The sequence below is a fragment of the Lipotes vexillifer genome, unplaced genomic scaffold (assembly GCF_000442215.2).
Source record: "Lipotes vexillifer unplaced genomic scaffold, Lipotes_vexillifer_v1.1 scaffold102, whole genome shotgun sequence".
NCBI lineage: Eukaryota > Metazoa > Chordata > Mammalia > Artiodactyla > Lipotidae > Lipotes > Lipotes vexillifer.
Window position 1 is genome coordinate 122,786 of NW_006786541.1, and position 13,332 is coordinate 136,117.

Genomic DNA, 13,332 nt, shown 5'->3' on the forward strand with positions numbered 1-13,332 from the left:
TGGACAGGTGCAGATGCTCTAAGCAGCCAACTAGTGACTTAATGTCCCGCTTTTCAAACATCTGGAAAAGTCAGTTTCAGGTGAGTTCATTTTCACGCTGATGTCATTATACAAGAGTTTAGGGCAGTTGTTTTTGGCCTTGGCTGCACATTGGAATCACCTGGGTATTTAACAAATACTAATGCCTGCATTCCACTCCCAGAGATTCTAATTGGCCTGGGGTACAGCCTGGATTTTAAGTTTTGAAACCATCCTAGGTGATTGTTTAGGTAAGGCTGAGAATCACTGATTTAGAAAGCAAAGACCTACAGGGAATAAAGACTCACATACTGCAGATGTCAGAGACATCACAGTTATTGGGGAAGGGGTTGGGCCAGAGAGAAAATGGAGCGCTTGATCCCCTTCAGCCCCACTTAGGTGGAGGGATGACAAAAAATTCAAAACAAAATGATCAGAGATCCGACCTTGCAAATTACCACCTTTCAAGCTAGGAAGAGCCCATTTCTGGAATAGGATTTATAAAGTGTGTTGGTAAATTAACAGAAAAATGTTTTTAGTAGTAGAAAAATGTGAAAATGTTTTACATTGGTGAGTAATAGTGCAATGTCCTAATCCCAAATGTAATACAGTTCTACCTCAGGAAGTTGACCTCTCTCCTACCTTTCTCTAGTGACATCTGTCTCTCCCTCCTCAAGTCTTCACTATTTTTACTAGCTAGGAATCACTCTAAATATAGCATTTCTTCACAAACGTCTTGCACATCCCTACAGATCCCAAACAACCTAAAATGTCTTAAAGGGGAAGATGATCAATATACTACCAAAAAAAAAAAAAGTGTACCATATTAGGGATAGTTTTCCAGTGGAAAGAAAAAGAACACAGCTTCAAAAGCCTCCCCCTCCTCCTGGCTCCGCCCTCCCCCACCGAGCTGGCTTTAAATATCCTCTTTGCCACTTCTGCCTCACCTCATTCCAATGCACCATTAAACAAGACTTTTCAATAAAGACATGATAGAACCACATAGTTACAATAATTATGATTTTTTTCCCTTAAGAATCGTAGTAGATTTTTCTCCTTCTCCTGCTTTCAGTCTTACTGGGCTATTTTCAAATTCTCTGCATTCTTTTCCTTATAAGGAATATCTCTCCTTGATCTATCAGCGGCTCTTTTGAAAAAGCTAAATAAACGTCCTGCTGGAGAATTTCGGGGAGACAGACATCCTCCATTTAACCATATACGGAGCAGACATCTGATCTACATTACACAAAACTGGCGCAGAGTTATATGCGTTTTTTTGGCTCTTTTTCTAAAGCCAGGTAGTTTGTAACTTAAATATTTTACCTAAATCAGTGTTTCCCTGAACCCCCTTTCCAGGGACCTTGCTTTTCACTGAAACTTTCTTTTTGTCAGATTCTAAATGTCCTGTGTCTGGATCTCTCATTTACAAAGCACACTCGGAGATGACATTTCGTGCCTTTCATGTCACAGAAAGCCTTACTGATTTCAAGACCCAGATCCTCCAGCAAATTACACTTCACTCTCATACAAAAAATTCTGCTGTTGCACTTGGTAGTTCAACTTTCTGGGCATAGGTTTCCCTGGTGCTCATACATTCTTGAAATTGTTACCAACTTCCCAACGAATTCTTTCCTAATTGGGCCTCTAGGCTTATTTAGCTTCTAGAATGGTGTGAAAAGAAGTCGGTCCTCTGGAAATCTAATGCTTGTCTTGACTTATGCAGCAGAAGAGGCAAGCTCGTCGGCTAAAAGGATTCCAGAGGGCAGTGGACAAAATGCTGGCAGAGCTTTTGTGGTGTGTGCATCATCCTTGAAACTATGTGGTGGTTGTCAGCGGCTGACAGGTTGGGGTGGGGTGAGCAGGAGAGTCGGGGGCAGCTAGCTCACTATACCATATAAAGCACTGAGCTATATATAACTCCCAGCTTACTTTCTGGATCTAGTGCCCTCAGACTGCAGACCCAAGCAAATATCGTCTTCCCAGGCAGATCTTAAGGGCTGGATTAAGCTTCCCTAGTGAGTAAGGGGGCCTCAAGTGTTTCTGTGGCCCACCATCAAGCTTAGCCTTCTAAGTAGCGCCATGCCATTTTTTCAGTGCCAACTCTAGTCTGTGTCCTGACTAGACCCACCACCGAAAACCAGGCCTTGCCACCCACCAGAGATGGCAAAAGGAAAGAAAGTGGAGAAAACTAGGCATTCTGTTTGCACAAACCTCGGTGATGACACCTCGGAGGTTTTCTGCCACTATGGAGCAGGGTTCACCTCCAGAGTCCAATTTCAGTTACTGTATTCTTCCAGCTTCTCACCCACCCCCCTCCACCCCCAGGGGTGGGGGAAAGAAGGAGAAAAAGAAAGAGGAATGGATGAAATAAAAATGAATGTGTGCAGTAGCAGTCGGAGGCAGCATCCAGTGCTCTGGGCCACGGCAGGCTGTGTGCGGGTTTCCAGCAAGAGGAGGTGACCCTCCTCCATTGCTCTCTGGCCCCTGTGGTGACCCCAGAGCGGCCACCAGGGCAGGAGGTGAGGGAGGCAGTGTGTGCGTGCACTTACGTCGGTGGCCTTTTTCTCAGCCAGCTCCAGCTTCTCCTGGGCATCTTTGAGAGCCTCGGAGTATTTGTCCAGTTCATCTTCGGTGGCCTTGAGTTTCTTTTGCAGCGACACCAGCTCATCTTCCAGCTGGGAGTTGGCCGTGGGGGACGGGGACGGGAGGGGGGGGTGCAGCAGGCAGCGTGATCCCGCAGGTGAGGGGTGTGGGTGCACAGAGCCAGAAGGACAGGGACAGCGGGAGAGAGAAAGGGAAAGACAGGGAGGGAGAGAGAGAGAGACAGAGTTAGCCATTCGTGCGCCGCGCCGCGCGCCCAGGGTACCTTGGAGGCGGCCTCATCGGCGGCCAGGAGGCTGTCCTCTGCCTTGTGCAGCTCCTCCAGCACCCGGTCCCGCTCGTCCTCCGACGCCCGCAGCAGCTTCTCCTTGGCCGCTATGTCCTCCTCGAGCTGGGGGGCGGCGGCGGGCGGGCGCGGCCGGCCGGCACGGACCGGGTGTTAGACACACACACACACACCACGGGCACCGGGTTGGCTGGGGCCCTTCGGGTGTGAGGCGCCGCCGAGTTGGGGTTCAAGGGTCCCTAGGTAACCCTCCTCTCGCGCGGAGCCCACTCCGCACCCCACCCCAGCCCCCGAGGCGAGACTCCTGCGGAGGTCTCAGCGGGCTCAAGCCCACAACTTGGGGGTGCAGAAAAACGCCCCCGTCTCCCCGGCCCGCCGTACTCTCTAGTCTGTCCATCTTTGTTTTTAGGAACAAACTGTGTGACTGTCCCTCCCCCCTCCCTCGCGCCCCCCCTTCCCAGTTGAATGTTTTATACTCCCCAGTCAAAAAGTCCAGAAGAACTTCTAACATTTTCTGGACTTGATTCCCTTCAACCCTCCTCCTCTCCCCTGCCCCCGAATCCAAAACTGATTTCTCATCCTGAGAATCAAGTGCCTCTAGGACTTGAAGGGACTTCGCGGGCTCTGGGAACCAGAAAAGGGAAATAAGCGTCCCCAGACGAGAGAAAAAGTTAGAACAAGCCAGAGTCTCGCTCTTCCCTTCCCCCTTCTCAGACGCCCTGGAGTGGGGTGGCTCCCCGAGTCCTCGGAGCGAGGGGCCGGGAAGGGGTGCGAGGCCCGGGTCCCGGGGCTCGGGGGCCCCCGGCGGGCGGAGCGCGGGCGACCGGCCGGCGCAGGGCCGGAAAGGCGCAGGCAGACCTGCTTGCTCCTGTCCTCAGCCGCCTTCTTATCGGCCTCCGCCTGCTCCGCTCGATCCAAGGCGTTCTCCTTGTCGAGCTTGAGCATCTGCATCTTCTTCTTGATGGCGTCCATGGTGGCGGCGGCGAGCGGCCCTGGGGCTGCGGCGGCGGGAGCGGGGAGGCAAGTGCGCGGTGGGGAGGCCGATCCGGAGTGCGAGCGCACAGCCGCCTGCTGATCCCAGATATGTACTTTCCCAAGGGGGCGACCGCATTCCTCAAGACAGCCAATACTTTTTTGGAAAAGCTGTTTTCTCCTGCCCCCTTTCCCCCCCTCCTCCCTCCGCCCCCTGCGCCCTCCCCGCTGCTCCCGCGGGGGCCGCTCGCCCATTTGCTGCTGCCTGCCGGCCTCCCAGTTGACGGTGGATATGACTATATATGGGGACCCGAGCAGCCGAGGCGGCGGCCGGGCGAGGCCTCCCGCCTTCCAAACCTGCACTCCGGGGAGAGGGCACCGGGGCCTCGCGGGGGCCGAGCCGGGTCCGAGGCGCTAAGCTCTGCCCTCCGTCCTCCGCAACTCCTCCTCCCAGGGTCCATGCCCCGCCTTTAGGGTCCCCAGTCGAGCCGTCCTGAGCCACAGGAGGCCGGAGAGGGGCAGGTAGTGGATGCTCGTCGCCCCCTTGAGCCGCCAGACCCGGGCGCGCTAAGCATCAGGCCCCGTACGCGGCGCCCGGGCCCGTGCGCTCCGGACACCCGCCCCGCGCTTCTCCCGGCAGCTCCCAGACTGCCGGGTATCGGCCTGGGCTCTCACGTTCTGGAAACTCAACTGGAGCAGAGAAAGGAAGAGTTGGTAGGAAGGCCTGGGGTGCTGCTCTTGAGACTTTCTCTGCTGGTACCGGTCAGAATGTCTGAGAATCTGTCTTATGCGGTGCCCTGTCCCACAGAGGAGGGACAGTCGTATACTTTAGGGACATAGGACCCAGTTGACTCAGTTCTGCGTGTGCCTGGGTGCCATATTTCCGCAAAGGGTGGGGTGAGTTTGTTGGTGTGTAGGTGGGTGCATGTGAGTTTAAGGGGAAAGACCCTTGAGTTTAGACTCAGGCAACCTGGTCTTTGGTCTCTAGCACCAGCAGCTCTGTGACCTTGACAAGTGGCTTAGCCTCGGCACTGCAGTTCCCTCATCTTTAAATCCAGGGGTGTAGATGATCCCTGAGGTACTTCCATATCTAACTTGTAATAATTTTTCTTACACTGATTTTAGGGAGTTGGTCTCTTTCCATGTTAGGCATTCAGGTACTAGGTTGCCAAAACATGGGATAAATGTGACCCCTGCCAAGTCATTGCATCCACAGCTATAGCTCTGAGGAGGGAACAGGCCCAGTTCTGTAGAGTAAGCTGCTTAGAGGCAGGAGGATTTCCCTATACCTCTTGCTCTTCCCAGCCCCCACTGGGGAAAAGCCTGCTCTTTTCAGAGCTTTGGTGAGAGGGGGAGAAAAGGGGCTGCCCCAAAGCCCTGCTTGAGACTGGCTGAGGCAGAGCTGGTGAGGGTCTTGTTAACAGTCCCCGCAGAATAATTCACAACCTGTACTACATGGATACCGAATATTCCCCGGACGGTATCTGAGCAGTTTAGGCAGGCCAAACAACTTGTAAGTCCTTCAGAGAACGATCAAGTTCCTCTCCAGGATTTTATCAGGTTTCTTTCACTAACCCAACTGCCCAGGAGGGGGAAAAAAATACCCTGACCTGATGGTCAGAACATTAGATTTGTGTGCATAGGCACTGCATGGCACAGAAATTCACCAGGACCCTTTAATCACCAGATGTGAACCCAGCCACTGGGGCACTGACAAAGTTCAAGGCCTATGGGTGATATACAGATGCATTGACCACAGGGGGCTGACTCCCCAGCTTGGGGCTCAGCATAGGGGGCATGAATAGAGACCCCAGAGCTAGAACCTGGGATCCAAACCTGGCCTGGCCACCTCCTTGCAGGGTGGACTTAACCATATTATAACCTCTTTAAGCCTCAGTTTTCTCTTCTGTAAAGTAGGTGTACAAATTATTCCCTCGTAGGATTGTTACAAGGATGAAAATGAGATAAAGAATGAAAAGTGTTTTGTCTAGCACATAGCAAATTGCTCAGTAAATTGTGGCTGCTTGGGTGGCAGAGGGCAAGTCATTTCTCCTCCCTGGGCCTCAGTTTTCTCATCTATAAAATGACACAACTGAACTACAGAAACTCCTAGAGGGACCATATATTACCGACTTTTCTCCATTGTGCCAAACGTAGCAGAGGAACACGCTAAAGTTTCCTTAAGTGAACTGGTGTTATAGACAATCCATTCAAACATACCACTGGTGAGCACCTGCTGTATGCCAGGCAGGCACTAGGCTCCAGGATCCCCAAATAAGATAGACACATCCATGCCATCCAGGTGTTCCAGCATGAGCAAGGTTATAAAAATTCAGAGGAAGAAATAGAAATGACTAGGTCAGAGTAGACAGATAAAAACTTCTCTGAAACGCGGTGGTCTTTAAACTGATTTTAGCGGAAGGATAGCAGTTAGATAGAGTGGAGGGTATTGTATGAGCCAAGGGAAGAAAACAGAACATTTGATGGTGGTCCGACAGTAGGTTCACTTGGGGGTGAACTGGGACGCGAGACTGGAAAGATAGATGGGGGGGGAGCGGTATATGGTGAAGGGGCTTGAATTCCAGGTTCAGACGTTCAGGTCTTATTATGTAAACTGAAGCCATCCATTTCTCTTCCCCTCACTGCCCCTCTCACCTAGGGGTATGTCCAGAGGTCAAAGACTGTGGTGTCCAGTGTGGTAATGGAGCTGCACAAAGCTAATTTTTAAAATCCCTTGGTACCACATCCCTAGACTGGTGGGTTAACATAGCAGGTTAACTGGACTCAGTCATTTCCATTTCACTACTGTTGAGATTATGCCCCATGACTCTCAATCAGCCAGACTCACCCCAGCTTCATGGACAGCACCATCCGTGACCTTTCTATTATCAAGGGCTAGGACCAGCAAAATACTGTGACTTAAACAACAATTTCTTCTGCACTGGAAAGATCTCCTGGTCCCTGGATAGCATCAAGAGGGGTGGGCTAGACAGTCATGGGATACAGTATATATCCCTTTCCCCACCTGATTGGCTGTGACTTAAGGACAGATCCATAGGCTAACCAGGGACCTAGTGTTGTGGCCTGTCAGGCAGAGATGGACTGCATCCCTCAGCTTCTCTTTCACTGTAGTTTGAACTAAGGAGCATGAAAAATATGAATCAATAGCTGAGGCTGCTGAAAAAAAAGGGGTTGCAATCTTGGGCCAGAGATGCCTTGTATGAGGGTGATTAAGGCTATTCACAGATATTTGGGCTTTCTTCCCAGTCAGGTCTTGGTAGGATTGCACATCCCCACCCAGTTAAGTTAGGTGTGGTCATTTGACTTTTTGCTTTTTCATTTGACTTGCTTTGGCCAAAGAAATGTGAACCAAAGTGCCTTATGGTGGCCACCGTAATAGTATATGCCTTACCATGTTCTTTTTCAAGGTTGTTGCCGTTCTGTCAGTCTGGGTTCCCAAGTGGCTGTGATAAGTAGACATCTCCCTCTCTCCCCAACTAACCCTTGGTGGACAGGTAGTGTGAGTGAGATAAAGACTTTGCTATTTTAGGCCACCGAGATCTGGGGGCTATTTGTTACCGAAGCATAACTAGCTTCTCCTGACTAATATACCACCATAGGCCATGTATCGTTTAAGTTATGAGGAAGCAGAGAAGTTTGGTTGTAGAGAAAGAGAATGGAGTAGACATATCAAGATAAACAGAAGCACCACTGAAAGAAACAGACTGGGAGACGATGACCAAATCTCAGTTCCAGGGGTCCTTATAATCACCCCCTTTCTTTCCTGAGGTTACATGAGAGAGTCTGTGTTCCTTGAAAGTTAAAAAACGGACCAAATCGTGGTGGTGTGGGAGCCTGCACAGGATCCTTGGTCCAGAGGTTCTGGGTGAACACCAAGAAAGTCCTTGGTATTTCCAGGAGACTTCTCCTGTGCTTGGTATTCAGTCATCTCCCCATAAATGTTTGTTGAATGACTGTTTCTTGGCTATTAACCATACAAGTAAGCAGGAGAAACAGTTTCTGGGAAGGAACCATAACAAAACTAGGTTCAAAAGACTTATTTCCACTCAAAATAGGGACTCTATGTTTTACTTTCTGAAGAATGAATGTAAGTATTGTGATAGGATAGGACAAAGGTTCCACAGATATTTATTGAACACCTTTTGTGTGCAAAGCATTTAACTGGAGTTTATGGGATCAGGAAAGGTGGGTAAGGACATGGATCTTTTCCTCCAGGAAGAGCATCTATGTATATTGCAACGTAAAACCCTCTTTCTGGGGGTCATTTAATATGTTTTTCCACCTATGTTACCATGGTCCCAAATGCTGCCTGGGCCCCCCTATAGCTGTGAGGAACATATCGCAGGTTTTCTAGGAGACCTTTAATGTTAAATACACTGTCCCTTTCCTCCCATTAGAGCGCCCATACTTATCAGACTACATTTCCCAATATCTGGTTAGAAAAGAGTCAACATGAGCACAGCTTACTAATGCGGCACCTTTAACAGAAAGACTCCCTTGAATATGTACATCAGGGTCTGTTTGTTTAAAACAACAAAACAAAAACCTAATTACCTGATAGTCCTACATTGCTTAGCAGCAATGCCTCTCTACCTGTGTACCGTGACTCCCCCAGAGTGCACAGTGCTGACTCAAGCAACTAAGGGAAAGTGAAGAATCTGTAATTAAGTTGACAGACAATTGCTTCTTGCACTGGGTTTTGGAATGCAGCGTGCCATGTCCCAATGGGACAAGATACAGCATGTTCTTCTCACACACAAGAGTGTTTTCTTTCTTGAGGGTTTGTGGTACCACCATCAAGAACCCGAGGAAAATATACCCTGTTTCCAGGGAGGGTTTGGAGCTCTGAGAAAGGTCTTTAGGCCATTGTGAATGTCTTCCTTCATTGTTTAGAGACACACAGCTGGTCCTGATTCTGCAGCGAGGCCCCTGAGTACTCTTGCTACCTGGAGGGTTTGCACAGGCAAAATGGTTCTCCCAGTACAAAAAAAGGCCATAAGTTTTCCTGCCTTACATCTTATCTTCTTTAAACAGCAGCAACTATGTATAGGTTTAATCGAGCCGACATGTGAAATTTAGCTGTCTCAAGAATGGCACTATTCCCTATGGACGTAAAGTTTAGCAGGCACCTTCAAGTTCATTCTCTCTTCCTCACAACCTCTTATGACACCATCAGGCTGAGTGCTATTATCCTCACTCTACAGATGAGAAAACCAAAGGTGGTGATGACTCAAGATCATCCAGCTGGGAGGTGGCTGTGCAGGAACAAGGACGTGGATGCCCCAGCTCCCAGCAATGGTGCTCTTTTCATTAACCATTCCCAACCTGTTTTTATATGAATATTTGATTCCATATTTAAAAGCAACACATTATAAGGTGAAGAGGAGAGGAGAGGGGACCACCAGAGGTCTTTTCTACATATGAACATGGTTAAAAGGTGATAGTAATGAGACTGGGACTGAAGGAGTGTCTCACCCTTCGTGGGCCAGCTCAGGACTGCAGCCCAGGCTCCTAAAGGCACCCTCATTCTCAGCTGATGGGAGAACCTGGTGATAAAGGATGATTGGGCCAACGCAACCTTGCCTACTCTCCTGTTTATGGCCCAAGATTGGACAAGAAGGACATCTTCACAGAGATAGGCAAGTACATTGACTTTGTTCGAAGAGAGAGTTTGAAGTAATTGTGAGAGATCTACATCTCCTTCTTTCAAAACTTTTGGGTCAGCAAATGAATGAGTCACCAGTCAATCCAGGCCGTATGTTTGGGGGAAGATGAAGACAAAATATGTGGTCAGGACAGCATCTAGTGCTTCCTCAAGCCATAGCCTGGGCAGACATGAAAGCATCTACAGTCTTCCAGAGACTTGAGCCAGCCTCAGGAGCCATATCGAAGCTTTGGAATGGTTTTAATCATTGCTTCCTGGCAATGCCTACATTCTTTTGTATTGGATGCCACCTATTCATTTTTATATTTTTATACTTGCTTCTCAAGTTTCCACTGATGTCCTTAACAGGAACATATGTGAAAGTGATCTCTGCAGCCTCCCAAGTGGTGAGCAGAGCTCCACGCTTACTCTGCACACCGTGAAACCTGATGAAAAATACCGTGGATATGGACAACCCCGGTGCCTCCTGCCGGAACTGAGGTCTGCCTCCCACCCATCCAGGCTCTAGGAGGGCCGCTGAACTAGGTCAAGTCGAAACCGGGATTTGTAAAATTTTGTTCCTGTGCCTATGTCCACCCACTGCCAACAACTTCGTTTTCAGTTGAGATGATTTGGTTTGAAGGCCTAGGGGTGGACCTAGGATACTGAAAGTAGGCAGTGAACTTGCTTGTTTTTGTAAAGACCCTTTCTTGCCTGACTAGCAAAATCCTTCTCTCCAAGTGTTTTCTACTGGGACTCTGGCTTCTCCTTAAGAGAGCCTGTTCTCTTGATTTAGTAGAAATTGCTATTTCTCAGTAGAAGTGCATCTTTGAGTATGTTTTCTCCAGAGGACTATTTCCACCTCAGTAACTTCAGTGGAGGAGGGAGCCAGACCTTTCTTGCTGCTTGAGGTGAAGGAAATTCTCTGTTCTTTTCCTAAGGTCCTGGCACTGGAGGAGGGAGCTCCGGCTGCCAGCCGAGTTCCAGAAGAGGCTGGGTATTTTTAGCATGGCCTTCTTTACTTCCCAGCACCTGCCATGATCTGTAACCCAAGGGGCTACTTAAATGCCAGTGAGATGACTGAGGACAAGGCAGCCTGAGCTAATGTCCTAAAATACCACTCAAGGGAGGCTTTTCTTGCGGGAGACATGGCATTACCAGCTCTGTTCCTTTTCTCGTTCCTCCCCAAACTGTGGAGCTGCTACAGATCCTGACTGAGGTGTGTGTGACATCTGCCTTGAGAAGAGGTTGGAGAAAATCACGGGATCCGTGTACCTCCATGCCAGCCAGTTCAGTTCTGATGCGTTTACTCTTGGCTCCCAACTTTAATCCTTCCCTCTACTGTTCATGCCAAATGGAAGCAACAAGAGAATGTCTACACACACTTCCCTGAAGCAAAATCCTCTTATCTATGAAAATATGTGAAGATAAGAGACAAAACCCAGTCAGTGTTCTAGATCAGATGGTGATAATGCGATGCAAACGTCTTTCTCACAGCAGATATAACTCACTGAATTCATTATCCCCTAAAGATGAAGCAAGTTGGAAATAGAAATAGGTTCTTAAGAAGCCTGATACGTTTGTGGAGGACAGTTGCAGCATGGGGCATGAAGAATAATGGGAATGTTTTAGGATGTCTCTAATCCTGGAGTTTGATCTCAGCCCATACTACCCACCGCATTCCTTGGTGCCACTGTCAGACACACAATAATGAGCTGATAAATTCTAGGGCTAGCTCAGTGTGGAAGTTCTTATGTGCCTCGGCTGACTTGTCTGACTATTCTAAATTCTCCCAATGCCTGTTCATAAAGTTAAGAACTTATTTCAGAAGGAAGTGAACCAGAACTTAAATATTTAAATGAGTTTTGTCCCCGTTAAAGTGGTCAGTTTTCATACAGATGAGTGAAAAATGCAAGCAGTGAATCACACATACCGTGATACAATTTAGTAAAAAATGATATGTTTGATGTATATAGTACATATGTATAATGTATGTGTATACACACAAACATAAAAAATTTTGGAAATTTGCACCTCCATCTGATGACTGAATTCACTTCCTCTGGGGAGAGAGGAGGGGCTTTAGGATTGGATATGGTGGTCAAAAAGGAGTGTAGCCATATCTTTAAGGTTTAGTTTGTATAAGTAGAATATTTTTATGAATTATACAATTAAAGTGTTAACAATTTTTTAGTTTTCTTACTGTTGTTTTAAACTATATTCCTGAGTGGATCACAGAAGATTCCAGAAGTCTTATCACTGCCCAAGTCTTTCAGAAGAAGGAAAATCCACTTTGGCACGTACACGAGCCAAAGCCACACAGAAATTAAAAATCTATTAAAAAATGGGGAATTCCCTGGTGGTCCAGGGGTTAGGACTTTGTGCTCCCACTGCAGGGGGCGTGGGTTCCATCCTTGGTCGGGGAACTAAGCTCCCACATGCCATTCAGTGCGGCCAAAAAAAAAAAAAAAAAAAAAAAAAAAAAAAAAAAAAAAATCAATTAAAAAATAAAGTGGTCCAGCCCAGCATTCTGGCCTTCCATGAGATCCTTTATTTCTAAGCCACTGCTTGTGGCAAACTCAGTTTCAAGCTACCCCCTGGAACGGTTGTTAGCGCTGTTTTACAAGCCACCTAATAAAATGAGTTTCATTTCTTTACCATTCTGTGTTTGGACCGAAAGCAACATGCCTTCAGCTCCATCACTAACCAAATTTGCCAGACCTGGTTCCTGGCAACTTAAGAATGTTCCAAAACACCAACCTACCTTCAAAGGATAAAGATTTGCCTCGTGAGGCAAACTCAAAAGAATGTGCTACCAAGTCTAAGGGAATAGAGGCTCCAAATGTGGAGCTCAAAAATACTTTTGGAAAAAATGCAAATAAAAGGATATATAGCAAAATATTGACTATGGTTTCTTAGATGATGGAATTAGAAGAAATTTCTGAAATGCTTTCTGTACTTTTCAAAGTTTCAAAAATGAACATGTTTTATTTTTATAATAATAATTTAAAAAATCAGTGAATGTTCAGAGACTCCTTTAATAAAGGACTCTGGCAACGATGTTTTATATGTAAATATGAGACCCTCCAAAGGAACAATACGAAAGGAACAGGGCTTATAACTCTGAATTACCTGTTAGGTTCCTTGCCATATTCCGCATGTGTCCTATTTCACAGTCACAGTCTATTTGTGTGCTTGTCTTAATGCCTCTTCTAGCAGGAACACTCCTTGAGTACTATCCCTCTGCCCCTAGCACCCAGCTTAGGACTTCCACTGAGTCCTAAGTAATAATGGCACAAGTAATAATAGCAGCAGACTCTTACTAGACTAGGTTGAACAAGGGTAGGACTTGAACCCAATTCAGACAGGCGCCAGAGTTTACCTTCTTAACCACCAGACTATATCACCCCTGCAAATGCTTGATGACAGCAGGCCCACAACACGTTTATCTTTTTAAATTTTTATTTATTTTTTATACATCTTTATTGGAGTATAATTGCCTCACAACGCTGTGTTAGTTTCTGTGGTACAACAAAGTGAATCAGCCGTATGCATACATATGTCTCCCAATCCCCTCCCTCTTGAGCCTCCCTCCCACCCCTCGAGGTCGTCGCAAAGCACCGAGCTGATCTCCCTGTGCTATGCTGCTGCTTCCCACTAGCTAACACATGTTTATTGAGTGAACAAATGTTGCACGGGCGCATTAAAAAAAGTGCAGTCGCAATAATTTGTACTTTCACATCATTAACAGCAATAGGAAAGCCGGCAGTCAGCATCTTCCCAGCTAAAA

The 13,332-nt window shown here is 47.5% G+C and overlaps 1 protein-coding gene across 8 annotated transcripts in view; it reads right to left on the minus strand.

Moving 5' to 3' along the window:
* TPM1 (tropomyosin 1) overlaps positions 1–4,065 on the minus strand; it is a 28,291-nt gene extending 24,226 nt beyond the window's left edge. For 3 of the 8 annotated variants that reach the window (XM_007458861.1, XM_007458860.1, XM_007458862.1), the window contains exons 1-2: positions 3,764–4,065; positions 2,568–2,693 (exon numbers count right to left, since the gene is read on the minus strand). In XM_007458861.1, the coding sequence (XP_007458923.1) occupies positions 2,568–2,693; positions 3,764–3,877 (240 nt within the window). In that variant the 5' untranslated portion in view covers positions 3,878–4,065. Of the gene's footprint in view, positions 1–2,567; positions 2,694–2,884; positions 3,011–3,763 lie in introns of all 8 variants that reach the window. The other 5 variants (XM_007458863.1, XM_007458866.1, XM_007458859.1 and 2 more) reach the window with 4 other exon arrangements.
* Between the last annotated feature and the right edge of the window lie 9,267 nt (positions 4,066–13,332).